General features: G+C 59.0%; 9 protein-coding genes across 9 annotated transcripts; 4 read left to right on the top strand and 5 right to left on the bottom strand.

Annotated features, from left to right (window-relative positions):
• Positions 1–34: 34 nt before the first annotated feature.
• On the bottom strand, positions 35–1,141 carry THITE_2122015 (uncharacterized protein). Its single transcript, XM_003656783.1, has 3 exons — positions 908–1,141; positions 386–801; positions 35–271 (listed from the first exon to the last, which is right to left on the bottom strand). The coding sequence occupies exons 1-3, from the start codon at positions 1,009–1,011 to the stop codon at positions 201–203; spliced, it is 591 nt and encodes a 196-aa protein (XP_003656831.1). The 5' UTR covers positions 1,012–1,141; the 3' UTR covers positions 35–200.
• Positions 1,142–3,211: 2,070 nt separating this feature from the next.
• Positions 3,212–5,545, bottom strand: THITE_2122013 (uncharacterized protein). The gene is made up of 3 exons (XM_003656782.1): positions 4,574–5,545; positions 3,692–4,521; positions 3,212–3,557 (listed from the first exon to the last, which is right to left on the bottom strand). The coding sequence occupies exons 1-3, from the start codon at positions 5,433–5,435 to the stop codon at positions 3,354–3,356; spliced, it is 1,896 nt and encodes a 631-aa protein (XP_003656830.1). The 5' UTR covers positions 5,436–5,545; the 3' UTR covers positions 3,212–3,353.
• Positions 5,546–6,303: 758 nt separating this feature from the next.
• On the top strand, positions 6,304–7,487 carry THITE_2056478 (uncharacterized protein; the record flags this gene model as incomplete). The annotated part of the gene is made up of 3 exons (XM_003656781.1): positions 6,304–6,352; positions 6,408–6,732; positions 6,830–7,487. The coding sequence occupies 3 exons, from the start codon at positions 6,304–6,306 to the stop codon at positions 7,485–7,487; spliced, it is 1,032 nt and encodes a 343-aa protein (XP_003656829.1).
• Positions 7,488–7,704: 217 nt separating this feature from the next.
• THITE_2081909 (uncharacterized protein) lies at positions 7,705–9,648 on the bottom strand (the record flags this gene model as incomplete). Its single annotated transcript, XM_003656780.1, has 2 exons — positions 7,705–9,108; positions 9,175–9,648. 2 exons carry the CDS (start codon positions 9,646–9,648, stop codon positions 8,074–8,076), a joined length of 1,509 nt encoding a protein of 502 aa, XP_003656828.1. The 3' UTR covers positions 7,705–8,073.
• A 335-nt stretch (positions 9,649–9,983) lies between these two features.
• On the bottom strand, positions 9,984–11,991 carry THITE_2122009 (uncharacterized protein). Its single transcript, XM_003656779.1, has 3 exons — positions 11,890–11,991; positions 11,758–11,788; positions 9,984–11,703 (listed from the first exon to the last, which is right to left on the bottom strand). The coding sequence occupies exons 1-3, from the start codon at positions 11,935–11,937 to the stop codon at positions 10,181–10,183; spliced, it is 1,602 nt and encodes a 533-aa protein (XP_003656827.1). The 5' UTR covers positions 11,938–11,991; the 3' UTR covers positions 9,984–10,180.
• A 1,161-nt stretch (positions 11,992–13,152) lies between these two features.
• Positions 13,153–15,157, top strand: THITE_2122008 (AGC family protein serine/threonine kinase domain-containing protein). The gene has a single exon (XM_003656778.1). The coding sequence runs from the start codon at positions 13,330–13,332 to the stop codon at positions 14,920–14,922; it is 1,593 nt and encodes a 530-aa protein (XP_003656826.1). The 5' UTR covers positions 13,153–13,329; the 3' UTR covers positions 14,923–15,157.
• Positions 15,158–17,965: 2,808 nt separating this feature from the next.
• Positions 17,966–19,593, top strand: THITE_2122003 (uncharacterized protein). The gene is made up of 3 exons (XM_003656777.1): positions 17,966–18,189; positions 18,271–19,094; positions 19,181–19,593. The coding sequence occupies exons 1-3, from the start codon at positions 18,159–18,161 to the stop codon at positions 19,565–19,567; spliced, it is 1,242 nt and encodes a 413-aa protein (XP_003656825.1). The 5' UTR covers positions 17,966–18,158; the 3' UTR covers positions 19,568–19,593.
• Positions 19,594–20,375: 782 nt separating this feature from the next.
• THITE_2034856 (uncharacterized protein) lies at positions 20,376–21,096 on the top strand (the record flags this gene model as incomplete). Its single annotated transcript, XM_003656776.1, has 2 exons — positions 20,376–20,487; positions 20,840–21,096. Coding segments are annotated over 2 exons (369 nt in total), but the record flags the coding sequence as incomplete, so codon positions are not given.
• Positions 21,097–22,597: 1,501 nt separating this feature from the next.
• On the bottom strand, positions 22,598–26,927 carry THITE_130833 (uncharacterized protein; the record flags this gene model as incomplete). Its single annotated transcript, XM_003656775.1, has 6 exons — positions 22,598–24,040; positions 24,127–25,101; positions 25,207–25,333; positions 26,015–26,127; positions 26,350–26,440; positions 26,848–26,927. 6 exons carry the CDS (start codon positions 26,925–26,927, stop codon positions 22,598–22,600), a joined length of 2,829 nt encoding a protein of 942 aa, XP_003656823.1.
• Between the last annotated feature and the right edge of the window lie 456 nt (positions 26,928–27,383).

The raw sequence follows: 27,383 nt of genomic DNA, 5'->3' as shown, positions 1-27,383 counted from the left end.
TCTTATCTTCAGCTCCTGTGCGGTTCAAATGTGAAAATGGCCGACGATCGTTGCGATCAAAAGGCAAGCCCGGCAAAACCAATGGCAGCAATACACCAGCTGAGGCGTTATAGTGCATAATAAACTTTTTACCTATGTTTCAACAACCCATACCGGTAAGCTGTTCCCGTCCGCCCGTGGCTCCAGCACTCCGCTCATTCTCACTCAGAATCCTGGACGGGCTCGTACACCAGCTGAACAGGCATGTAATTTTCCGTCGTCACTGCGTTGTCTATTCACACCACTGCTGTCAGAAAAACCCTCTCAACGATCGCTGCCACTACCACGAAGAAGTGAAAAACAAAGGGCGGGGGGTGGGACAGAGAGAAAATAGAAGAAGACTCACCATCCTTCCACTTCACACTCCACCCGGCTCCGGCCTCCCCATCAGGAAACGCAACCCACGTGCCCGCAGCCTGACCATCCTTACCGACGTACACGATCCTCTTGCCCTCCCCTTCCCCGTCCCCAAGCCGGAAGGACGTCCAATCGCAGACGCCGCCGGCGGGCACGGGAACGGCGGCCGGGTCCTGCAGGCTGGCGAGGTCCAGCAGGCCGCCGCCGACGAGCGCCAGCACGGTGCCGCGCATGCCGGTCGTCGGGATGTTGGTCGTGCGCAGCTCCGCGCGCCCCGTCGCCGGGTCCTGCACCGCGTGGAACCGGATCTGCGCGTCCTCGGCCGACGCCGGCGGGTAGACCCCCACCTGCGTGGCGTTTTTTGGGGAGAGGGTGAGGTAGGCGCCGTCTAGGGCGGGGACGGGGCTGGTTATGGGGGAAAAGGGGGAAAAGGGGGGGGATGTTAGTTGCGGTTGGTCGGTTAACGGGGGAGGGTTGGAAGTGAAGCAAATTGGCAGGGGGCGTTTCTTACGAGGAGAGCCGCAGCGTGTAGAGCGGTTGGCGGACGTCCTGCGGGACGGGGCTCGCAAGACCGCTCGCCGCGAGGAGACTCAGTGCGAATGCTTGAAACTTCATGGTGGGCAGCTGTTCTTGGTGGTGGACGTTTAAGGATGGTTCGGTCAATAAGCGCTGGCTGGGTGGGTGAGGAACGGGTCAAGCGAGGAAGTCGCAAGTGTTCCCTTGTTGTTGAGGACAGGTGATGCCCGTGTCGACAGAGTCGCTCAGTGAAGCATTTCGAGGAAGGAGCAGCGCTCTTTTATAGTTTGCTTGTGTCTTTCTGTGTCCCCATCCAGTCACGTCACCACTTAACTGAATGGCTCTCACTGCTTCATCCTATGCACCCAGCCCTTCCTGTTGCCCACGAGTTTTGCAACTCCCTTCCCCGTCGGTCAACCGCTAAGGCTTTTGCTTGTCCTGCCAACCGACAGTGTCACAGTTGCTCCTTGGCAGGTTGGCAAAACAGGCAAATGTGACGATGCTGAAGGAATCTTCCGCTTTCAGGGACCGTGTTTATTAACTGCTGGCAAATGAGGGACGCAATTGATTAACTACAGACTCGGCAGGCACTCACAGCGGCTTATTTTTAGCAGCCAAGACTCCTCAGTGCCATAGACATCTGGTTCAAGGCCGGCGAGCCCCGTTCGCCGAGCAGCACATTCGCAGTATCCGTACAAAACGCTGTGGACAGGCTCAGGCAAAAACACAGAAGCGAATCCTCCGTCCAACTGACGGTTGGTTCACCACGTCCTTGCCCTCATTACACTACATTACCTCTGCAGCGCCGAACCCAAAATGGCTTCCTCTTGTGACGCTGCCCGCTCTCGAGAGATGTCAAAACCTCGCCAACTGACGGCCAAGATGATCCTTCTGTGGGGTCCTGCCAGTATTGCGAGGCCACCATTCCAAACTCCCACCTCCTGCTGCGGCCGTGTCCTTCCTGTTCGACGACGGACCAGAGCACCTCGGATGCATGCAGTCAATTAACTGAACCGCCGAGACAGAGATCCGTCTCCGAGAAAAGCCGCGGTCAACCGCTGCATCCAGGCAAGTTGGCCGAGATGATCCGTGGTTGCGGCCAAGTCCCTCCCCCCCGGTTTGAAAAAGGAGTTGGAGGTCCGTACAGGCTCCTGGCCTGGGCTCTTCCCGGAGAATTCTGCCCCCTTCCTGCCCTCCAACCCCGGATCTATCCATCCGGCTGTTCTTTCACCGTTCAGACCTGCCCGCCAATCCGCCGCGGTGCGGATCTTAGCCTGTTCCGCTCCCCGCAACCCTACCTCGACTTCAAAACCTGCAGCCGGCTACTGTCCCCAGCGGAGCCTCTTTCCTCGTTTTCCCGTTTTTTCAGTCCCTCCCGTAGCCGTCCGGCTTGGCTTCCATCGCATCTACGTCCTGCGTTACGGCCAAGTACGAGAGGCGTTACACGAGGGAGCTTCCACTGCTCGCAACGCCGCCGGGCCAACGTCGTCTCGTCGGGGCTCCTTCTTCCACGGTAGGGCGGACGGTCCGAAACATATCGGTGAGCCACTCGACAAGACGCTTGTTGTTTCCGAGGGTGCCGTATGTACGAGACACGCAGTTACATTCCGTTGTGTCCCCGAGGAGGCTGTATCTATGATAGCTACCTACCTACCTACATCGTAAACCCAGACCAGCCTCTTAAGAGCCTTGACTGCCATGTATTATATGTCTACTTTGCTCGTCATCCACTGATGCAAGCACGTTCTTCCCTCTCCCTCTCCCTCTCCCTCTCCCTCTCCCTCTGCTCGCCTGCCTCACCTTCCTATCTCGGTCGCGTCTACGCAGCGTTTTAGCCGTTCATCAATTCGGCGTCGCACTCACCATCCCTGCGCTCCCCAAGCTGCCGTTCAGTTTAATAAAAGGGGAGGTTTGTCACTATGAGTGGGCTAGCGCTGCTGATAAACCTGTGATATGTGTATTGCGCAAGCGGGATCGAGCTCTGAGTGTGGGTGAGTCCGGATCTGAAACAGCTGGGAAGATAGGGCAAAACAGACCATACGTAGACCGGCCTGGTTGTCGCTGATAATGCGCTGATCTATAACCGCAATGCCGATGACGGATAGGGATCGTGATGATGCAACATACAACGAGGCCCGGCCCTGTGGAGAGTGCCATTGCATTGCCTCCTAGGTGGCGTTTTCTTCTCTGCACTCAGGATTCTGGCCGTACTCATGCTTGTAGGCGCCAGGCGGGCACTTCTCTGGCGGCCGTGAGCGAGGTTTTGTATCAAGACGCCGTCATCCTCTTGTTTCTGGGTGGCCTGAGTTCGACGTAAATCATCTCCAAGGACCATCTCGGGACTTTTAATTCGCAAAAACAGCCACCCACCCACCGCCCAATCATTTTTCCATGACCAACAGCCAGCCCCTTTTTACTGCCCCTGCCCGTCCGGACGCCATCTATTTGCCCTTGGCGGCGAGGTATTCCACGTCGCCCAGCTCCCTCAGCTTATTCCCCTTGACCATGACCTGCTCTTCCATGTCCAGCTGGTAGCGCCTCATCTTCTCCTGGTACTCGGGCATGAACGACCCCAGGATTCGCACGGCCAGCAGCGCGGCATTGGTGGAGTTGTTGATGCCCACCGTGGCGGTCGGCACGCCCCTCTGTTTTTCGCAACTCCGCTATCAGCCACAGAAAAACCACCCACAATTTTACACCTCAAACAGTCTCGGGAAGAAAGAAAGAGAGACAGAAAGAAAGAAAGAAAGGGGAATATGAAGGGAAGGAGGTTGCTCACCGGCATCTGCACGATACTCAGCAGACTGTCCAGCCCGTCCAGGTGGGTCGCCTTGACGGGCACGCCGACGACCGGCAGCGGCGTCTCGGACGCCAGCATGCCCGGCAGGTGGGCGGCGCCGCCGGCCGCCGCGATGATGACGCGGATGCCCCGGCCGGCTGCCTCCTCGGCCACCCGCATCATGTACCGCGCCGTGCGGTGCGCCGACGTGATGTCCAGCGCGTACGGCACGCCAAACGCGCGCAGCACGTCCAGCCCCGCCTGCAGCACCGGCAGGTCCGAGTCGGAGCCCATTGTGACGAGCACCAGGGGGGAGCCTGAGGATGAGGAGGAGGAGGAGGAGGAGGACGGGGGTTGTGGTTGTTGGGTTGGCGCTGGGACTGGGACTGGGGTAACTGCGGTTTCCTGCTTTGGCCGGAGCGTTTCGGCCGAGGCGGAGATGCGCTCGCGCCGGATCTCGTCGACGAGGTCGATGAAGGGCTTGGCTTTGGCTTCCAATTCCTGGATGGTGGAGGTGCCGGTAAGGGTGATGTGGCCGATCTTTCGGCCCGGTTTGGACTCCTTGTTGTAGAGATGCAGATAGACATCCATGTCGTCGTCGAAGGTCGCCCTGGCCAGCTCGGCCAGCTTGAGGTGGGCGGACGGGGTGGCGCCGCCGAGGATGTTCAGCATAATGGCGGAGGGAACCCTGGGGGTTAGTTTCTCCGGGACCGGGAGGTCCAGGACGGCGTGTAGCTGCGCCTTGTATTGTGACATTTGCGGGACAGCCTCGATAGTGTAGTGGCCCGAGTTGTGAGGCCGCGGCGCGACCTCGTTGACCATCAGGGAGCCTGTAGGGGGTTTGTCAATAGGGAGCGGGAAAATGGGACTGGGAGCTCTCACCATCTGCAAGGAGGAACATCTCCACGGCAAAGACTCCCCTCCCCCATAATGTGCTGACCACCTCGGTGGCCAGCTTCCTCGCCGCCTCACACACAGCCTCCGGGACATCCCTCGGCGGCATAAAAACCTTGGTGCAGATGCTGTCCTCGTGGACTGTCTCAACGGCAGGATATGCGACACAGCGCTTGAGCTGGCCGTTGTCGTCCTCGGTCCGGATGACCATGACGGCCAGCTCCTTGACGAAAGGGGCCCACTTCTCCGCGTACAGACTCAACCCCCCGAGAGCCTTGGCGGCAGCCTCGAAGTCGGCCTCGCTGTCAACCTTGAAGTTTCCCCTGCCGTCGTAGCTGCCCTTCCGGGCCTTGAGCATGAAGGGGAAGCCGAACTTGGCGGCAGCATCCTTGAGTGAGGCAACAGCAGCCGGGCCGGACTCGATGGCCACCTGCTCGGCAATGGGGATGCCCTTGCCGCTGGCGCGGAAGTGCTCCTTCTGGAGGTACTTGTCCTGGATGAGCCGGATCGTCCTCCACGAGGGGTGGACGGGCGGGCGGTGCGTCCTGGTGGATCCGTCGGCCTGCTTGACCTCGACGCCGTTCCTGTCAATGTCCTCGAGCACCTCGGTCTCGACGTGTTCGATCTCGACCGAGAGGACGTCGGACTGCGCAGCGAGCTCCCTGATGCGGGCGGGGTCCTTGAAGGAGCCGGTGACATGGCGGCCGGTGTTGTGGGCCTGCTTGGCCGGCGCCTTCTCCTCGTCCAGCACGGCGATGTCGATTGCCAGCGGGCTGGCCGCCTCGCACAGCATGCGCCCGAGCTGCCCACCGCCCAGAAGGCCGATCACGGGATTCCTGCTGCCTGCCATTTTTTGGTTCGCCCGAGTGTTGGACTTTCCCGTCGATCCAGGGAGTGAGTGACCGGAGTCCAGGGCCGGGACCGAGATCGGGTAATAAATGACTCGAAATTTTGTAGGTAGTGACGGAGTACTGAGCAAGGCTGCTGAACTGCAGTGAACAGCAGGCAGTATTACCGTAACCAAGTGGTACGGTACTCGAAATACCGTCGTATGGTATCAGACCCCTTCACCTTGCTGGACTCTGGAACTCCAAACTCTCAGTCAAAATACCCAAAGAGAACTCGATAAAAACAAGGTATTCCTACCACGCGCTTGAAGCTCAGTCCTTGGCTCGAATTGGGCGAGTTTACGGTGGTGCTTCGGCACTTACGGTTTGCAGGTTTCACTCTCTGCCTGTATTGTAGTGGGGCACTCGCTGCTTCAACTTGGTCACACTCATACTCACACTCACACACACTCTCTCGACTTCTCAAGAAACCGGACACAAACCAATTGCGGATCCTTTAGGGAGGTCTGCCTCCAGTACGAGCCATACCTCAGGCATCTCAAGCTTGAGGATATGGCTGAGTTCCCAGACTTAGATCTCATTCAGTGAGATTTTTCTCTTAGCGCCTTGTCTCTTGCCCTTTGTATTGGGAGCTCAGTGACTGACACAGGCTGCTATCTGTGTATCTCATTACACCCAGCCCCCTGAAGCTTTTCGACATAGCCAAAAATGAGAAGCGATTCTTGTACGCCTCAGCGCCCATGGTGCGCTACAGCAAGGCAAGCGCCGCCTCTGACAGCTTTGCTCCACAACTATGTACACTAACTCGGTGGTTAGCTTGCCTTCCGCCAGACGGTCTACGCCTATGGAACGGATCTATGCTGGACGCCCATGATCCTGGCCAAGGAGTTCAACAGAAACCGCTTTGCAAGAGACAGTGGTGAGTCCATGACATGGGCGCCTGAACATCACGGACCTGTTTCTGAGTTGCCTAGACTTCACAATATCCACCAACGGGCCTCAACCGCCGACAATCGTTCAGTTCGGCGCCAACGTCCCCCAAGAACTCGCGCGAGCTTCATCCCTGGTGGCTCCTTTCAGCAACGGCGTGGACCTGAACTGCGGCTGCCCCCAGTCGTGGGCCTGCGCCGAGACGCTCGGCGCCGCCCTGATGGAGAAGCGGGAGCTGGTGCGGGACATGGTCGTCGAGACCCGGGAGCAGCTGCGCCGAGACGGATGGGCCGTCGACAAAGAGAAGGACATGGACAACCCGAAGGGGCGGAGTGTGAGCGTCAAAATCCGCATACACAAGGATCTCCGGTGAGTACACCCAACCCAAGGGGTAACTTGAAAAAAAAAGGGGGTCAATGATCCATCCATCTCCCAACTGTTGACAAGCCCGCTCACCACCAACCAGCAAAACAATCGACTTCATCACCACGGTCCTCGGCCCGGACCAAGACCGCCACATCGACTGGCTGACCATCCACCCGCGCACGCGCTCCACGCCCTCGAGCACGCCCATCGACCTCGAAGCGCTCGAGATCCTGACGTCCACCTTCGGCTCGCGCGTGCCGATCATCCTGTCAGGCGACGTCTTCGCGCTCGACGCGCTGCCCTTCACCTCCCCCTTTCTCACTCCCACCCCGACAACGACGACGACCATCATCACCACCACAGACCCCCTCCCACAACCACCACCACCACCAGAACCCCCGCACCTCCACCACCTAGCCGGCCTGATGTCGGCCCGCGCGCTGCTATGCAACCCGGCCCTGTACGCAGGCGCCCCGACCTGCCCGTGGGGCGCGGTGTCGACCTTCCTGAGCAACGCGGCGCGCAGCGCGCTGCCGTTCAAGCTGGTGCTGCACCACGCGAGCGAGATGCTGGGGCCCGGGATGGGGCCGGACAAGCGGGCGCTGCTGAGCAAGGGGGAGCGGGCGGCGATGATGGCGCGGTGCGGGAACATGCTGGACTTGATCGATTTCTTGGATGGGAAGGCTCCGGCCGGTGGGTTGGAGAGGGTGGGGATTGGTGGGAGGGGGAGGGAGGGACTTGATTCAGGATTAATTTAAGATGAAGGTTTGGGAGGGTGAGTGTGGGCTCAGGATGGTGATGGGCTGGACTGGCCGTCTGGGGTGTTGTTGACGGAAGACATGCGCCGGGTAATGTCGAGGGCAAGGGCCGAACTGAATGTTGATTCCCATGGCGCCAACCAGATGAAGTCTGTTCCGTAGTCCACCCCCTGGTCTGATGTGCATGCCCAGTATCGTCCCTCACCACTGCAAACATAAGCAGGACCGGAAGCCGCTCCCCTGAAGGAGGGCAGTTCAGCAAGATAACTGCGGTAACTCAGAATATGGATACAATGCAGGATATCGGTCAAATAAGCCGCCTAGCTGCCTGAAATGGCGCTTGAGCTTGAGAAGTCAGGCAGCCATGAAGAAAAGGTAGAGAGGCCGTGTCAACCACAAATATCACATCGCCGTGTGCCCGCCGCCCCGGGAATCCCATGCCGACAGACGCCATCCATCCCGCCCCAGTCAGAAACCCATTTCGAAAACAAGAATGGAAGAAGAGAAGAAACTGGCAAAAGCGCCGAAAACAAGGCAGGAAAAACTATGCAACACCGGCCGACACTGACCAGCGTCGAGGAACAGATCATGACCCCTTGATCTCGCCCTCGTCTTCATCACCCTCATCCAGCCTCGCCCGCTTAGGCTCCCTCGCCTCTCCCTCCTCAGGCTCCACACTTCGCCTCCTGATCCGGGGCGAGACGAGCCCTCCGCCCAGACCCCCGTTCACCGCGTTGCCGCTGTGCACGGCCAAGTCGTTCGCCGCCGCCTTCAACGCCGCGTCCGAGTCGCCCCGGCTCGCCTGCTCCGCCAGCTCGGCGCCGATCCCGGCCGCCGACGACGCGTCGGCCTCCTCCTCCTTCTTGATGGGGACGGGCGGTTCCCTGCTAACGCCCCTCGCCTCGTCGCGGTCGCGGTCCGCCGCCGTCCTGCCGTTCACATGCGGAGCGGGAGCCGGAGCGGGAGCCCCCGAGGCGCCGCTGCCCGGTGGCGTGGTCGGCGTGCCGTACTGGCTCGAGTCGAGGTCCAGCTGGCTGAGGCTGAGCTCGCCGCGGCGGCGGGTGCTCTCGAGGGTGAAGGCGGGCGAGCCGGGCACCTTGTTGGCGTCCTGCCGGCGCAGCGGGTTCTCGCGGTAGAAGTCGGTCATGAGCTGCACGGCGCGCACCGTGAGCGTCTCGCTGCCCCGGAGGAACGCCCACCAGGGCTCGCCGTGCACGTCGTCGATCTTCTCGCGGGTGACGCACGTGGCGAAGAAGATGGCCGCGATGGCCACGTCGCGCGCGTTGAGCATCAGCGGCAGCACCGACAGGCACGCGTCGTTGCAGAAGGCCCACGCCGAGTCGCGGAGCGGCTTGTTCTGCAGCAGGTCCAGCTGCGACAGGTAGTCGTACAGTCGCGTGTACGGGTTGTCGACCAGCAGGTCGAAGGTGAGCGCCTCGAGCATCAGTTCCTCGTAAGCCAAGATGCTGTCGCGCCACTTCCAGTATTCCTTGCTTTGCTCGTCGATGACGAGCTTGCTGTTCTTTTGGGCCACCTTGGCGACCGCGATGATGAGGTCCTTAGTCTTGCGGCAGTTCTCTTCCGTCTTGTTGGCGAGGAAGAGAGCAGTCGCGGCGATGTTCTGGCGGCGCATCTGTGTAAGCCCTGGCTGTGTGCCGCACTAGCCTTCGGCAGAGGGACCACCTACGTAGTGATGTATGCCTCCTTTTTCTTCGACCATGCTATACCGCATGTAGAACCGGTGAAAGAACACGCCGGCGACCCATAATGTGATGTGCGGCAGCTCGAGCAGGATGCCGGCTTGATAGATGAAGTTGACGCCCTTCGCCCTCCTCAACCTCTCCTCGGCGGGCGGCAAGCCGTCGATTATGCTCGGCGTGCTTGCTACCTCGTCTGCTGTAAAGAACCATTGGTTTGGTCGTGGCAGCGGAGCTCGCGGCGGACTCGACTGGGCGGGTGAGGGCGCGCTACGTCGCGAGTGCGGCCGCGGGGGAGACGTCCTCGAGGAGAGCGTGGGAGGCGAAGGGACGGCGGGCGGTACTTCGCGCCGTTTCGCGGGGGAATTGGAGAGGCGGTCGACGGCTGCGGGTACTGGCTTCGGGGGGAGCGAGGGCGGTTGGTAGCCCTCTCTTGGAGGCCGGTACCTGTCGATACTCGACATGTTGTTTCTCTTCCGCTGTTGAATGCGGACAAAGGAGCAGCGTTGTTAGGATTTTTCTTTGCTCCTGGCTCAAAATGTGAGAAAGAGAGAGAGCTCGGTTAGGTAATTCGCATCGGCGTCGGTTGCAAGCGCTGAAGTTCAGCAGAAGGGGATGGTCGGGATGAAGATGGGCTCTGCACTCTGTATCTGGATGGCAAGTGAATGCAACGAAGCAGTCGAGCAGCTGCTTGTGACCCTTGCTGATTCCCATTCAATTGGGCGCTGCGGGCGATGCCAAGCCCGCTAGCCATTGCAGTGGTCTGCGGCACAGAGCGGGCCCACAGCAGCAGTGTCCAGTAAATCCATAATCCGTAAGGTAACCTTACATCCGTACATACGGTATCACCACATCACTATCACACGCGCAAGTCGTCAAGATATGGGGGCGCATGAACGCGGCTACCAAAGTGCCTCCTACACAGGAGGTAATAATAATTAGACATTCTATGACCCATTTTGTCCATGTAGCAGCCCGGCCAAAACGCACAGAAGCCTAGTCGTCGCCGTACAACCCCGTCGCGTCGTTCCTCCCCCACAGCTTCACCGTCCGGTCATGGCCTCCGCTCACAATCCACCTCCCGTCCCTGCTCACATCCACGCTCGCGACGGGCCCCGTGTGGCCGCTGAGCGACTGCACCAGAGCCCAGTCGTCTGCCGAGAAGATGTTGATCTTGTGGTCGAAGCCGGACGAGACCAAGAAGGTGCCCGACTTCTTGGGCATCTGCATGCCCTTTTCATCCTCGCCCGGCGGAGTGCCCTCCAGCGGGTCGTCGAGGCCCTTGAACCACCTGACATCGGACACCGCGCTCGTGTGCGCGCCGATGCCCCCCGTCCGCTGCACCTTCCTGACGTCCCAGCACTTGATCCACCCGTCAGCAGAGGCCGTCAGGACCCGGTGGCCGTCCGAGCCCCAATCGAGCCCGTAGATGGGCTTGATATGCCCGTCCGTGCCGCCGTCCAGGATCATGACCGTGCGTCCCGAGCGCAGATCCCAGATCCGCCCGATGCTGTCGAGCCCCGCGCTGGCGAGTAGCGATCCGTCGGTGTTGAAGCTGACGGCGTAGACGCCGCGCGAATGCCCCTCTTGCAAAAGCAGTTCCGTCGACTTCTCAACATCCCATAGCCGCCACGAGGTGTCTTCCGACGCCGAGGCTAGGTACTTCCCGGAAGGGTGGAATTCAACCCGGCATACTCGCTGCGAGTGCCCGGAGAGCGTCGAGAGAGGGGTGTCCTGTGTCAGGGACCAGAGGTGGATCTGGCCCTCTGCACCACCGGATGCTAGATTGACTGTCTCTTCCGAGACGTTGCGCTCAGGCAGGGTAGCGCCGGGCATCCAAGAGATGCCGCTGATCTTGTTGGTATGGCCTCTCAACGTCCGCTTGTGCTCCAGACTCGGGACGTCAATGAGCTTGACCTGTCCGCCCCAGTTGCCTGTTGCCACTATCTTCCCGCTCGGCGATATCCGTGTCATGCTGACGTGTCGGTCTCCGGCAGCCTGACTGCCCTGGAGCTCGAACGTCTGCAGCCGTTCCTTGATGCCCTTGCGGAACTTGACATGTGCGCGCAACGAGATGCTCGCTTCCTTCTTCTGAAACTCGATGCGCCGCTTCGCTCGTGGGATCGAGTATTGGGCGATGTTTATCCGAGCCTGTAGCAGTTCGTCTGTTCCCCGGGAGTAGAACTCCTCCTCCTGCTCTTCGGCTTCCTCTTCCTCCTCCTCTTCCCCGGCCTCCGCCATCTCCACGTCGGCGCCCTCCTGGCGGGCTGCTTGCTGTGCCTGTGTTGCTTGCTCGGTGAGCAGCTCTCGCAGTCTGTCGCGTCTGTCGGCCGGGCCCTCGCCGAAGAGTGTGATGGGCTCGCCCAGCTCCCGAAGCTTAGCGCGCACCCGTCCATCGTCGGTGGGAACAGCTATGGTTGCTGCCAACCTCTTCCGCTCGAACTTTGAGAGAAGCGCCGACGCCTTCTCAGGTGCGATGCCAGCCCCAGCGCTTGGGATGTCATAGTCCCGGTCGATGGCTGGCGTGCAGGTTAGTCAGCCGTGGAAGCAGGGCCGAGGTCGGCGATACTTACGGATAGAATGTAAATCGACACCGCCACGATCCTGCACTCAATGATGCTTGTCAGTGGCTGCGCTAGCTGCACATTTGGACGGAGCGTGAACGGCCAAAAGATGTATGTTGATGCTGATCCTGGTGCGCTCACCTCCGTTTCCGCCTCCTCCACATATGCCCTGCGCGATGGATGTATCATTGTGCGGCTCGAGTCCACGGCTTTAATTTTTTGAGCACGACAGGTTGGCAAAGCTGTCACGAAACGCGTCGGCTGAGCGAGCGAGCTGTCTCGGTTCTTTGGTGGGGCTCCAATGCCAGGTAACTAAGGTAGGTAATGTAACGCGTAATCAAGGATGATGGTTACGGCAGCACCGATCTGATACGTTCAGCACCGGAAAGACACCTACCTACCTTACGCATTACGCAGGAACCATCGTTATTGCGCCGTACCGTAGCGAATGAAATGTGAATTGCGAACGAGCCTCACGGGGCGAATGCGAACCTCGTATCACGGTATACATACAAGTATTGACCGCTTTACCAGCATAGGTACCTGGTAGTTACCATTAAACCCTCTATTGTTACAGATTAATTGAAGAGGTGTGCGGTACGTTACTGCGTCGTGGGAAGGCAGAAGCAGAAGGGAGCTGAGCTGGTCTGGACCATTCGGTGTGCCCGCCAATTGGCCGCCTCATCCTGCCGCCCCCTTTGTGTGTGACACATCCGGCAATGCGCGCCAACTTTCTTTGGCATAGCTGGGGGCTGTGAAATCCTCGCCCTAGGTTGGCTTGCTGTCCTGGACTCCTGTCCGTCAAAATTCTATGCTGCCCGGGGTCAAGTCTGAGGTAGCAAGTAAATTTGCTGCAGTATGTGCATAGTGTATTCCGTACAGGGTACCGTACGGTAGGTAAGGTTAAACCTGCCTGTCCATGCGCTGGGGAAGCCCCAGCAAGCCGCTCGCCTTCCCCGGATCAGCTAGCACCCCTGCCCGGCCAACACCAGGCACTCACTTTTAGGCTCAAACACAGGGCTGAGATCGGTCCGCGCCGCTGACTGAGCTGCGAACGGCCAATGAAATGACCACAAATTTTTTTTTAGGATTTGCTTGGACCTGACCAGTCGCTCAGACCCGTGGACATGTCATGTGAACCCAGTCGCCTGGGCCCTAGCACTGGTCCCTCTTACACTGAACAATATAAAGGCCCGCATTGTTGCGCTTTCTCCCTTCCGCTTGTGAACCTCCTCTACCACGCTGTTCACAACCCAGACCTCAGGAACCCTAGAATCCGAAACCTCACTCAATGCAGATCAAGGCGACCAAGCAAGACAATTCCACTTCTTTCTTCAAGTACCAGATGCGTACGATTCCGAGCCACAAGGGACTGGGCCAGAATACTGAGAGGCGTGCGGACGCTGGACGACGTCGAGGCAAGCCTTGAACGTCGTCGGCCTGCCTGCCTGGCGACATAACCACCGCACCTGAGCCGGGCGCGGAATCGCCCGCTTTCCAGATTATTGACTTTTCGATATCCAACGTTTTTCCACCCATCCGTTGAGCCGCAGGCGTGTAGATACATTCCCACCAGACTCGATGCTTGCCCCAGCGACCCCCGCGCGACGGACGGTCCGCGGTTTCAACGGAACTCCGGTGGTCTCCGGCGACGAAGACTCGGATTGCTGCCCTTCGGCGCAGCCTGGGAAGAAGGGCCGTGCCAAGCGGGCCGCGAAGTCCCACGTCATCGACGATGTTGTCAGCGCGAATTGCAGTCCGGCCCTCAAGCCGGTCGTTCCCCCGGGCGGCATGAGTGGCATAGGCAGGCTGCGCATGCAACTGGAGGGGCTGAATATAGGGACCGACACCACTACCACGGCCGCATCATCGCGCACCGCCTCGCTGACCTGCAGCGAGACCGTTCGCTCGCCTGCGCTCGGGAACCTACACGACAGCGGCTACAAGAGCGGCAGCGGAAGCGGCGCCACCAGCGATGCAGAGTCGACGTCGGAGCGCAGCACTCGGTATGAGATCAACCTGGAGAGCGACTTCGCGAGCGAAGCCAACGGACGCGCCACCGAGGACACCGTTCGCCCGCCTCGTAAGATGACGGCGGCGGATTTTGAGCCTATCCGGTGCCTGGGCAAGGGCACCTACGGGACAGTCTTGTTGGTCAAGCAGCGCTCGACCGGGCGGCTGTATGCCCAGAAGCAATTCAAGAAGGCGTCTCTGGTCGTGCACAAGAAGCTCGTGGAGCAGACCAAGACGGAGCGCCAGATCCTCGAGAGCGTCAACCGGCACCCGTTCGTCGTCAAGCTCTACTACGCCTTCCAGGACCAGGAGAAGTTGTACCTGATCCTCGAGTACGGCCAGGGCGGCGAGCTCTTCACCCATCTTAGCACGGAGAGGATGTTCTCCGAGGAGACCGCAGCCTTCTACATGGCTGAGATGGTCCTGGCGCTGAGCCACCTGCACGACAACCTGGGCGTCGTGTACCGCGACCTCAAGCCCGAAAACTGCCTGCTCGACGCGCAGGGCCACCTCCTCCTCACGGACTTCGGCCTCTCCAAGGTGGCCGTCGACGACGCAGACGCCTGCAACTCGATGCTCGGCACGGTCGAGTACATGGCGCCCGAGGTGATCCTCGGCAAGAAATACGGCAAGGCAGTCGACTGGTGGTCGCTCGGGGCGCTGGGGGTCGACCTGATGACGGGCCACCCGCCGTTCCGGGGGCCGAACAACGCCAAGATCCAGGACAACATCGTGCGGCAGAAGCTCTCGCTGCCTTTCTTCCTCAGCCCGGATGCCAAGGACCTGCTCACACGCCTCCTGCGCAAGGACCCGACCAAGCGGCTCGGCTACAACATGCCCAAGGACCTGACCACCATCAAGAAGCACCGCTTCTTCCGCAAGATCGACTGGAAGAGCCTGGCCGCCCGCGAGCTCGAGCCGCCCATCCGGCCGCTCATCACGGACCCGGAGCTGGCCGAGAACTTCTCGCCCGAGTTCACCGAGCTCAGCCTCAGTCCCGTCGTGACGCGGTTCGCCGATGCGGGTGATGACGGTTTCTGGGGCAGCGACGGGCGCGGCGGCAGCGGCGCGAGGGAGGTTAAGGACGATCCCTTTGGCGGCTTCAGCTTCGTTGCGCCCAGCAGCCTCCTGGAGAACCACGGCTTTGGGATCTCGGCTTGAAAAATTGCGAGAGGCGTGCTGCTTGCACGGCTGCCCTGAGCAGCACAGAGCTTGGGAATTGGCTTCTAGAGTAAAGAAGGAGAGTAATAGTTGCTTTGGTGGCATATGCTTAGAGGCGACCTGGCAGGCGGGGCCTGCGGAGTGCGGGATGGAGTTTGGCGTTGATTGGGTGCTCGGTATTCTTGGAGAAGGGAGGCAAGGACAGGAGGTGCTGCTTTTCGATTGCTCATGGCTGGTGCGCAACTGGCAAGGCTTAGATCTAGAGGGATCCTGGCTATGGATAGAGCGGCTTCTCCTATCCGGGGTAGAATAGAATAGAGGCGCGGAGTATTCATATCACCACATGATTTCTACCTTCGGTGTGTCCTTCAAAATTATGTCCCAAACTCTGCGGATCCGCGGCGCACTGCTGCACATGCACATGGCACTTCCCGGTGAGTCAGCTGTGTTCCGGACGATAGACCACAGCTTAGCTTACAATGCCATACATTTTTGCTGCATCAGGGGCTGACACAGCGGTTTGATGACGCAGGGAAGTTCCGGCTGCGTTTGACGGGATCCAGACGCACGCATGACCGTCTGGGCCATCGACGTTTTCTAACGTGGCCCAAAACGGAGGACTTACACCAGTTGACGTCAAGTCAATGAAGATTGGCAGGAGAAGAAAAGGAGGAACGTGGTGATGCAAGGAGGCAGGAAGGGAGTTCCGATGAAGGTGTGCTGGGCACCCCACAGCTGGCAGTGGTGAACCAGTCCATTCGTCCTTCCTCCTCCCCCCCCCCCCCCCCTTCCAGTGATTCCAAATCGATAGGGTCGCAGCCGGGGCGGGAACGGCAGTACTACCGGAGCGTCCCGTGGGTGCTGCATGCTGTATCAGGTCCCACGTACGGATTATGTAGTGTATATAGTGTACGGATTGGTGGAAGGAGAGGGTGTGGCTGCGGCTTTGCTTGTGAAAGGCCACGGCATGTAGTTAGTGGCACTCCGAATATCACCTCAGTATTGCGTGTTGAGTTGGATCCGGAGGCCTGGATTAGGTTGGGTTGCACTTCTTGTTATGCCCAAACTTAGTCCGATGATGACTGAAAATGGACGCTGGTGGTGTGTTGGTTTCATGTTTCACTCAGAGATCCCACAGCCCTACGTAAACTGTGGTCTCACGGCGCACATGGATTTGCTATTTCTTCCTCAGCTGGTGATGGACACCGTTCATTGGGCTTGTGGCCATTCATGTGCCGCCCGGACTGACAGCGCCAGCTGCTCGACGACTTCTTCATGGCCAGCCAGAAGGGATTGCGTCCCCTTGGTGACCGCTTCTGAGAAGATCTGCATGCACATGTCGCCAAGTCGGAGATCCGGAGCCACATATACGCCTTGATTATGTTCATTTGTGCGACCATCGTGACGTTTACACTGCAAGCCGGAACCTATCCGCATGTGCGTAGGGGGTTGCCTGGATAGCCCAGCTCTGTTTGGATTTTGTGATTCGTCTTGGTACGATAGTTCGCTGACCAGTTCGTGAGCCTCAAGTTCAATCAGTCCCTCCCTCAGTAAGGCGGGCACAGAGCAGCACCCAGTAACTGCAAGAGTTGCAGCAATGCCTAAGATCGATGTGAGCTGAAATCTTACTGTAAACCGCATGTCGGGCAAGTTCCCCCGAGATTGCCCTCTGTAGCAGTGTGTATCTGGTCTCAGCTATGTGCCGTCGGCTCTGATTGGGAGGCAGAGCAACAGAGAGGGCGTTTTATTCTCGAAACGCAGAAGCTGGCTTGCGTCATCATCCCGGCGGCTTGGTTGGTTATCTGCAGGGCACGTTTGGCGAGCTGCTTGTGGGCCCAAAGGACGGGGCAGATAGGTAACTCAGGTACCCTGGACGCTGGATACCAGTCCTCACCGTGAGACAATGCTTCTGCTGCAGCCCGAACCGACAGTGAAGCGAGCTCAGAGCTCACGGCTTGGTATTGTACAGTAGGTAGTGTACGCCCCGGGTTTTCCAAGTTGTCCAAAATCCTGCTGCGTGGCGCCTATCGTTGCCTTCTGGAATAAATGATTCCATCTGCGCAGGGCAGCGCAGGGCACTTTTGGCACTAGCGCTGTCGCGCTGGGATCAAACGGCGGGGAGATGGTCGCGGATCCACCAAAGGCCTGGGCCCGGGCCGCAAGGATCGAGGCCCACAGCAGAAAGACTCCCGCGCGGCCACGCACTCGGCCAGGGGATTTTGCTTTGGTGCAACGGCAGTCAGCATGTGCGCTAAACCCAGCCTGGGTTGGGCTGCAACTCTCCGTACTCTTCACTTACACAGTACGGAATACACAAACATTGTAACCACCATGAGCTGCTTCAAGCTGCAGCCTTGGGTTTGCTTCCCGCCCGGAAGCACGCGTCCCCCACAACCCGGACAATGAAGTCGACGGTCCTTGCACTTCTGGGCCGGACGACTTACCCGTGCCTCTTGCATCTCCGCAGACGCCGGCTGCAGCTCAACGGGATGACGTTGACTTGAACCTGAACGGTGGCTGTGCCGCTGAGCTCACGGCAACGTAAGCATCGTGGGTTCGGGGATCGGCGATAATGCCAAGCACATGGCGCCGTACAAATTCATCTGATGGGCCGAACAGATGTACGGAACATTGGGGGTGGAGGTGACGGCGAGGCACGGGCAGGCTTTCCTTGGCTTGTGCCGGCCGGGGTGTGTGAAAGGCGTTGGGATGGCGGCGCCGCCAAGGGGGGCTGAAGTGTCGTCAAACCGCATCAATTGCTCAAACGGTATTCCATACCCTGCAGATCTCACGGACGCATGGGCGTTTCGAACCGGAGCAATCCTGTGTCGGCCAACGGGCATGCGATAAGGCGCTGCTGATTCGGCTTCCAGACAATCCCGGTTCGTCATTGTTCCTTGTGATAACCCTTCACAAGACCTCGATTCCGCTTCTGGTGCCCCGTGTCTTAACATCACTTGCGTTGTCTCGGCCGTGGAACGTCCGTCTTCCCCAACTTGAGTCCGAGACTTTGGTCGCGCATCCCCATATTCGAGCAGCTTTTTCTCGAACAAGCCGGAGTGAGCTGTGGACATCGATATAAGCAATCTTCGCTTGGACGACGGGTTCTTCCGGCAACCGCAGTTCTTTCTCTAGACGTGGTTGAGAAAGAGTCGTTTGCCCTAGATCCAACTCTCTCGTTTAACGGCGCTGCCGAACTGGGCGCATAGTCGAAACTCGTTCCTCAGCAAGACAACATGAAGATCGCACAGGTGGTCGCTCTGTTCGGTAAGTTGGCTTTGTGATGTCTGTCTTCCTGATTAGCATAACGGTGTTATATCCTAACACGACGTTCTGCCCCCGCCTTAGGCGCCGGTCTTGCCAGCGCCAGCCCGGCAAGCTTTTGCCCTGCCGATGCGGGAGGGGTGTGCTACAGCATCGCGATTCCGACCTCTTCCGCCAACGCAGGATCCGGAAACATCTATTTCCAAATCAAGGCGCCGACATCGTTCCAGTGGGTGGCATTGGGCACCGGTTCAGCCATGGCAGGATCCAACATCTTCCTGACGTACCAAGACGGACGCGGCAATCTCACCTTGTCCCCCCGCCTGGGCACGCAATACACCATGCCCACGCTGGACACGAGCAGCACGGCGGCCCGGCTCACGCTCCTTGCCGGCAGTGGAGTCAGCGCGGATGGCTCGACCATGACGGCTAACGTTGCGTGCTCCAACTGCCAGAGCTGGAGCGGCGGGCAGATGTCGCTCAAGAGCACCAGCGCCAAGTGGATCGGTGCCTGGAAGTCCGGCCCGTCGTTGGCGACGACTGACCGCGCCGCGAGCATCACCCAGCACGACGGCCACTCGCAGTTCCAAGTCGACCTGACCAAGGCAACCATCAGCTCCGACAGCAACCCCTTCACGACGACCAACGCCGGAAGCAGCACCGGGTCCGGGTCCAACTCCGGTTCCAATAGCGGCATCACCGACACGTCGAGCTCCGACAAGGGCAGCGTCCTGGTGGCGCACGGCATCGTCATGCTGCTCGTCATGGCGGCCCTCTACCCGCTGGGCTCGACGCTGATGCCGCTCGCCGGCAAGTGGTGGGTGCACGGCGCCTGGCAGACGGTGACCTTCTGCCTCATGTGGGCGGGATTTGGCTTGGGCGTCGAGACGGCGCGCAGCCGAAACATGGTGAGTTCCGCCCCTGTAACCGGGCGGCTCGCGGTGCGGGCGTTTTGTTCCTCGGTTGGTTTCGCAGCTAACAACAACCTCGACAGCTCTTCAAACAGACGCACACCACCTTCGGTACGGTGATCGTCTCCCTGCTGGGCATCCAGCCGTTCCTCGGCTTGCTGCACCACCGGCATTTCCTGAAGACGAAGAGTCGGGGAGTGGTCAGCTATGTGCACATCTGGTGGGGCCGCATCCTGATGGTGCTGGGCGTCATCAACGGCGGCCTGGGCCTGCAGCTGGCGAGCGAGCGCAACGGACTCGTCATCGCCTACAGTGTCATTGCTGCCGTCATGTTCCTGGTGTACGCCTGCGCCAAGGTCTGCGCCGTTTTCCTCGGCAAGGACCGCGCCAAATGGGTGGGAAACAAGGAGACAAATGCGACAGCACCCCGGCGGCCATATCAGGAGTCGCGAGGGCACACGTACGCTTGATGCGGTGCTTTCCTTTTTCGTTTGTTGTTTCAACGTTATGCTCTGAGCGCTTCAGAGAGGACTGGTAGGATGGTGCCGGATCGCAACAATGCCGAGAAGGTTTCGACGTCGGTGATTTTTTGGAAGTGTTTCGAGTTCTCTTTTACTGTGTGCCAGGAGGCAAGGATACCTACGGATAGAGATTAGGCACCATGGATACGGATAGAGAGCGGTCGTAGAAACCGGCCTGGCCTGGGAGTTTTCGGAAAGAACACCTGCTTCTTCAAGCTTGAATGTCAAATGGTTCCTTCCCTTGCTCCTGGAGCACGGTTTCATCATCACTCCACTCGTCCCGAAGTCCGGCTTCGCGCATCCAAGTCCATAGTCAAAGCAATCGACAAATTGCTGAGGACGAATAACGGAAGAAGCAACCAGTATGATCATTACCTACCAGTCAACTGCCAACTCAACAAAGTACAGCTAGATCACGTGACCAAAGCCAACCAATCTCTCGCGAACTTCAATCCCCGCGCACGGACCATCCGCGCTAACCTCCAAAGGATGAGGTGAGCACGGCGCTGAGCCGGGCCATTTCTGAAAACCTCTCAGCGACGGACCTCCACCTTTGGCCATAGCAGCAGCAGCAGCAGCCGACTGGCCCCCTCGTCCCCTCCCCCCGACTCCCAGGCGTGTTCCATTGCAACACCGCACATCTCATAAAGATGATCTCCAGGGCTTCGGTATGTCGCCATTGATGACACGACCATTGATACTATCTGGGCTCTCTTCTCGCAATCCGGTCGGATCAGGGAACGCGGCTCAATTGCTGATTGCCTCGTCACCACAGAGCGCTCGCAAGGCCGTCGCGGCCGTTTCCAGGCTCGCCACCCGGAATGCCGCCCCGATGAGGACCTTCATGGCCCCGACAGTCTCGCGGAGAGGTACGTGCAGCAGCAGCAACTCGTGAACGCGCCGACGGCGTGGGAGCTCGGTCGCGCGGAAGGATCGGCTGCGGCGATGGAGACCGACGGCACGGAGAGGTTGGGCTACCGACGACGTCAATTACACGCCAGACTGCTCGGTAGCAGCGTCGATGCTCCGACTCCCTTCGATCAGTTCGAATACAGCCGGAACCTCCCTCCACCCAATGCTAGCCCTTCCGTCGCCAGCCGGCCTCGCCCCGGTCCCCAATGCCACCCGGCGACGCGACTCCCACGCTTGTCCACCTTCCAGACCGTCCCCCCCCCCCCCCATCCGTCTAACCTACTAACCCGTTTCTCCGTGTGCCCACAGCCGACTTCGTCCAGGAGCTCTACCTCAAGGAGCTCAAGGCATACAAGCCGGCGCCGATCAAGGAGTCGGACTCGGTCGGGCAGGTGGCGACCTTCAACCTGCCCAAGCCGCCCAAGTCGCCCGAGGAGGCCGACCTGGCGTCGAGCCTGAAGGAGTACGAGAACATGGCGGTCGAGGTCGAGGGCCAGGAGACCACCGCCGCCGGCCAGCCCGCCACCCCCGTTGTCGAGGACTGGCTCGTTGAGGAGGAGGAGGAAGAGGAGGGTCACCACTAAACGGACGAACAACGCCATGGTTCTTCTCGGTGTGAGGATGAAGCCGGCGGAGGGGAAGATAGACGAAGGCGAGAGGAGGAAGGCAAGGGGACTGAAGCGGGGAAGTGAAGGAAGTTGGCGGCATCCTTTTCGCCAAGCTGGTTGAAGTAGGATGCACAGTCAGAGACTTCCATGGCGGCGGGATTGAAAAAAAGGGCTCTCTTTCCTTGAAAGTCCTGTGTGAGAGAGGCTGGGGTGATCGAAGGGCTCCGTGGGGATGAGGAGCCGTTCCTGGGGCGGGGAATAATCCGTGTACATTGTTCTTTAGCCTTGTTACAATATCACGCCCATCACCAACCATACTTGCTCCGTTTCCTTCTGGCTGAAGAGGAGGGTGTGAGAGAGGCTAAGTCGACCAAGCGATTCATATCATGGCTAATGCCCAGTGACTAACCGGTTCAGCACGTTTTTTTCTCTCGCATGAAGCATTATAGCATTACGTCTTCAGCGGTATTTGCCTTTCCTTCCATGCTTGGCTAACTAGCTAATAAACCGTGCGTACGGACATGTAGGAAAATCGCCAGTAAGCATAGTATAGTAGTAGCGGTAGCGTCAGCGGCAAACGGTACCGGTAAACGTTGAGTTTCCCACATCTCCTCTCCATCTCCTCTTCTCTCTGCCTGACAAGAACAGTATCACCAGCGGCAACACAACACAAGAAACACGACCGGTGTGTGTCCCGCTGCTAACAGGTCAACCCAGAAGTACCCATTCACGTAGCCCCTGGATATAGAAGAAGGCAAAGTGGAAGCCTTCCCCGTCCGTCTCTTTGCTAACAGCAACAAAACGAAGGCTGTGTTGGTTGACAACGAGGACGTCAATGGGCATGCTTCGCTGAACTCACAGACAGGCAGGCAGACAGACAGACACCAAGACCAGAAACGAGGGGACGGATCATCATCATCATCATCGTCATCGTCATCATCATCCCTCGCACTCCCTTCGCAAACAACACCAAGGGTCTCCGCACGGGGAAAACGTAAGTCGTCGTTCCTTTACAATGATGCAAGTCGAGGGGTTAAACAGACGGCATTCAACACTACCACCGCCACCCCGGGTTGACTGACTCCTCCCGCCGACAAGAAGAAAAAAAAAAGCAAGGAAGAAAACAACGCCCACACCGTAATTACAGCGTTCCGGGTCCTCAACCAAACCACTCCGATGCCAATGAAGCCGCCGCCCCTGAAATGCAACATGATGCTATGTGGTGCTGTGAGTGTGTTCGTTGGAGTCATCAACAGTGAGCTTCTCTTTTCTTCATTGCCATCTTTTTCTGTACCATCCCAGAACCGAGGCCAGAGATACGGGATTAGAGAGAGAGAGAGTCAGAGAGGGAGGAAGGGGGAGAGAATAAAAGAAGAAAACAACAGAGCGCATGCCGCCGGACACGCCGTAATAGTTCGCAGGCAACAGACAAATGCAGGGCGCCCCCCAAAGGCCGAAATTACATGTCGAAGTTGCATGCACCAAACATTTGCTCGTCGTTGGCATTGTTGTTACCCTTCACAATGCCGCTCATCCGGTGGGGGCTGCGGGCATCGACATCGTTGATGTCGTCCCAATCGTCATCCTTCTTGCGGTCGGCGTCGTCCATCTCCTCGTCTTCGTACTTGCCGTGGTATCGGTCCATCATATGGTCGTCCAGAGCGCTCTCGTCGACGAAGGTGAAGCCTTGGAAGTTGGCTTGCACCGAAGGCGAGAGCGGGGTGGACGTCGCGTAGCCTTTGGCAAGCGCCGCAGCGCGCTCATTGAGCGACCCGTTGGTGTTGAGCGCGTTGGTGAACTCGGGATCAAAGTACGAGACATCGGTATCGCTCTTCAGCTGCGGCTTGAACGGCGGGGTGATGAGCTTTTTGGAGAGGGCGTCCCAGTCGATATCGGCAAAGAAGGGGTGTCTCTTGAGCTCCTCGGCATCGTCCGTGGCACCGAGCCGGTGCTTCGGGTTCCGGTTGAGCAATCCCTTGACGAAGTTCCGCCCTTCTACGGAGAGCGTGTCACGAGGGAACCGAACCTTGCCGAAGGCGATATTCTTGTACATCTGCTGCGTGTCTTCGGCGTAGAACGGGCTCCAGCCGCAGCACATCTCGAACACGAGAACGCCCAAGGACCAGAAGTCCACCATCTTGGTGTAACCGCTTTCGTCCAGGAGCACTTCGGGTGCCAGGTACTCGGTTGTGCCGCAGAACGTGTTGGTGGTATCGTTCTTGGTCAGGTTCGCCTTCGACAGGCCAAAGTCGCAGAGCGCAATGTGACCGTTGGCATCCAGCAGGATGTTCTCGGGCTTCAAGTCGCGGTAGACGATGTCGTTCTCATGCAGGTGTTGGATGGCGAGGATGAGCTCGGCGATGTAGAACTTGGCCCGCTTCTCCTCGAACTTGCCGTCCTTCTGCAGATGCCAAAACAGCTCCCCACCCGACATGTAGTCCGTCACGAGGTAGAGGTCGGATGGCGTCTGAAAGGAGAACTTGAGCCCCACAATAAAGGGCGAATCCGACATGGCGGTGCGCACCAAGATATTGCGCTCACCGACCGTGTGGGCCACCTCTTTCTTCTGCACGATGACCTTCTTGGACAGCACCTTCATGGCGTAGATGCGCTTGGTATCCTTCTTCCGGACTTGGTACACTTGGCCAAACGTGCCTTTGCCGATGAGCCGTAGGATCTGGAAGTCCTCAGGCCCGAAATGCTTCTTCTCCGCCCGTTGGAAGAAGGATTCGACGTAGATCTCGCCCGTGGGGGCGTTTTCGGCCATGGTATCCGCGTGGCCTTTCAATGCATACCAGCCCCGGACCGGCGCTTCTCTCTCGGAGATCACCGCTTCGAAGTCGACATGGCCCAGGAATTCCTCCCCGGATTGGCCGCGTCCGTACACCGAGATATCCACAAGCTTATCCGAGTCCACGACATCACCGTAGGTACGTTAGCGAGAACACCCCGCAGCGTGCGACCTGGAAGACGAAGCACTTACAATACAGCTTCGGCATCCCACTTCGGGTTGGTAAATGATCGGCGAGAGTGGCGGTTGCGGAAAGTGTTGAAGTCGGTGAGGCTGGTGTTGCTGCTTTGTCGGCTCCGCATCGGGATAGCCATCGGCCGGCCAGAATCGCTCCCCTGCCGCTGGATGGGGACCCCGCCCATAGCGACGGCGGCGACGGCGGCGTCGTCATCATCAGCCTCAGCAGGATGCGGACCGGAGGAGATGAGCTCGCTTCGTTGGAAGACCACAACGACGTAGGGATCGCGGCACTTTCTCAAACCTCTGGCCTCAGAAACCTTGATGGTGAGCTTGCCCTTCGCAGCGGGCGCGTGTGCTCCATGAGACGTTGGCGTGCTTGTCGCCGTCCGGTCGATCCTGTCGCCGTTTTTGTGCCTCACATCCTCCTGTGATGGATGAGTCGAGGAAAGAGCCCTAGTCGGGGTGGAGGCGCCGCTCTTTGTAGTCGACACATCTGTTAGCTTCTTCCTGAGAAGTACCATGGAGGCAGACTCGTAAGAGACGTGATCTCCATCGCTGGGACCGAGGTGCACCCGGCTGGCGGAGCTAGAAATCGCAGATGCGGGTGCTGCAGGGTTGGACAGGTGCCGGGCTGATACGGTTGATGTATCAACAGTGGTGGTGAGAGGTGCCAGCAGAGAAGATCTCCTCGCTTTGCCTCCGCCGAAGTCTGAGTTGCTCGGGTGACGCAGGCTGGCCGGTCGCGACACCGGAGGGGTGACTTCGGCGGACTTGCGGCTGCACGATTCGCTGGGGAAATTACGCAGCGAGGAGCGCTGCGAATCTGGAGGTGTAGGATATGTGTGCAGCTGGCCTTCTTCCCGGAGCGATGCCTCTGCGGCAGGCCCCGACGCGCCATGGCCGGGGCGCGGAGGACCGTTTTCTGACGGACCGGGCCCCAAGGCAGGTTCCACCGGGGCAAGTGGCAGCTCGGCCGGCGTTGCAGCTTGCAACTGTTCTTTGATGTTCGGCATAGTGGAACCCGGTGCGGTTGCGGCAGGTTGTCCCTTCATCCCGAAAGAGGCAGACAATAGTCGCTGAAGAGAGCTTGCACGAACCTGGTTGAAGTAGCTCATGATGCCGGGCAGCCGTCGGTCATGGAGGTCAGGCTGCGGAGTCGCGACGCCAGAGCGCGGCGAATCGACTCCAATGTGATCCAACCCATCGTCCTCTGCCGCGGCAGACCTGCAATCTTGGTTAACGCCGTCCATGGTGAGGTTTGAGTTATTTTTCCCTTCTTTTCGCGGCGACTCGGAAGAAACAGGGATGCGAGCCGGAAACGCGGGACCGGGAAAGAGCGGCAACCGGAAAAGAATGAGGAGTAGGAGATGCGAGACGGTTGATCCGTGTGAGAAAGGCCGCTAGCCCATGACGATGGTCCGGGTTGGGCCGGGGTGAGCTTGAGTTTGTCTCGTGGGGGGTGGAGAGTGCAGAAAATACAGTCTATGACGAGACCAGGGAACAGGGAAGAGATGAAATTTCTGCCCGGACGAGATCGGCCCCAACGAAAAGCGCTGCGTCTCACTCGGCAGACGGGGAAAAGGACGCGCTCGGTTAGGAGGGGCACTCTGGCGCAAGAAAACTTGACAAAGTCGTCTGCAGGTGCGTGCCAGAGATAGGAAAGGCCCCCGTCTCCGGAGAGCGCGCTTTCCCTACTGTGTAGTGTAGTGCCTAACAAAGGTACTACTGGACAACAACTAGCAGTAGGTCCCGGTGCTTGCCATGTGGTTTTTCGAGGGTCGGCGAGTGGGGAAGAGATGACACCGACACGTCTCCACGCCGCTGATGAGCCCGACGAGAAGAGGGGGTTGTCCCTGTAACTGTGCATGTGCCCAAAGAGTAGGGCAAAACCACTCGCTCGCTCACTCGGCGAGTCCGACGGGTTCGGGCTCATTGTAGAATTGTTGGTTGATAAGGTAAGCCTGTCCGCCCCTGGGCGCAGCCCGAGAACCCGCGGCGCATGTTGCCGCCGCAAGATGCTGGTGCAACAACGACAGGGTCTGCATGTGCGCACATCAACGAGATATCTGGCTGCTCCGCATTCGCATGCCGTAGCAGCCAAGGTGTGCTTCGAGACAGCATCCGAGCGACGGGGGGCTGATTGCATGGCGGCTGGCTCGTCAAGCCGCCGGGGCCAAGTCACGCCAATGCCTGCGTTGAGCATTGCTGGGGCGGCACTCGCCTATGACCCAGCGCCTTACATGTGAGTGCGGGCTCTGGGGCTCCGCAATGTCTTGTTCTGATGGTGCGAACGCTTGGGGAGGGCCAGGTTCCGTTTCTATCGCCACTGGGCTGTTTCGGGAAAAAGTAGGTCTCAGGTCTCAGCTGCAAAGTCCACGCGAGGGGCCAGCCACCTTTGGCCGCCAAGTAGAGCACGACAGCGGAGGCGGGCTCACCGGTGCCAAACATGACATCGTGGGCGCGCTCCGGGTCCACTCCACGTGCGAGGAGTTGGCGACGTCCACAGACAGGACGTTGGTTGATGAGGCAAGAGAACGCAAAGGTGGCTAAAAGCAACGCCGAGGTTCTGGAAGGCCGCGAGGAAGGGTAAGGCAGCCACGGGCAATCAAAGGATAAAGTGGCCGAGGCAGCGTAGAAGAGTCGCGCCGGTGCCCAGAGGGTTGCATCCCGACACGGGAAACCAAAATACAAAATACACGCCCGGAAAAACAGAGACAGAAACATAAGCCGAGACATACCTTGACATCATGGCCTGCGTCGCTCTTCTCAGTAAGTCGAACCCTCCTGCACCGCCGGCTTCGCCCGCGGGGCCCGACATGCTGTTGCCTTCAACAAGGGGATCCTTCGATCGCACCAAATGCCGGGCGAGGGAGGGGTTTGACGAGTAACTTGGTTGGTAGGTAGGTAGGTATTCAGTCGATCAATCGCAGCGGGAATCGCGCGTCGTTTGCAGTCGGTAATGCTCTGGACGATGCTGGGAAAAACAAGATCTCAAGTCGGTCAAAGTGTCGGCAGAGTGCCGGATGAGATACCTCTCCTCGCGGGTTTTGTACTGGATAAGAAATGGTAATCTCAGATTTTCAACGAGTGGAATGGATTCCGGTTGGCGAAAAGAAATGGTGCAATGGTTTTTCAAGAGCGATTCTGTGGAGGGGTTGCTTGGTCTGGTACCTATGTGCCCGTTAATGGAGGCTTCCCACTCAGCTTTGGTCAGGTTCACCAAAAGCTCGAGTCCAGCCAGTGCCGGTTGCCCCGCGTGCCTTGACGCACGCAC

Source organism: Thermothielavioides terrestris, chromosome 5 (assembly GCF_000226115.1).
Source record: "Thermothielavioides terrestris NRRL 8126 chromosome 5, complete sequence".
In the NCBI taxonomy this organism is placed as follows: domain Eukaryota; kingdom Fungi; phylum Ascomycota; class Sordariomycetes; order Sordariales; family Chaetomiaceae; genus Thermothielavioides; species Thermothielavioides terrestris.
The sequence above is the reverse complement of the archived record's forward strand: the minus strand, read 5'-3'. Positions and strand labels throughout refer to the sequence as shown.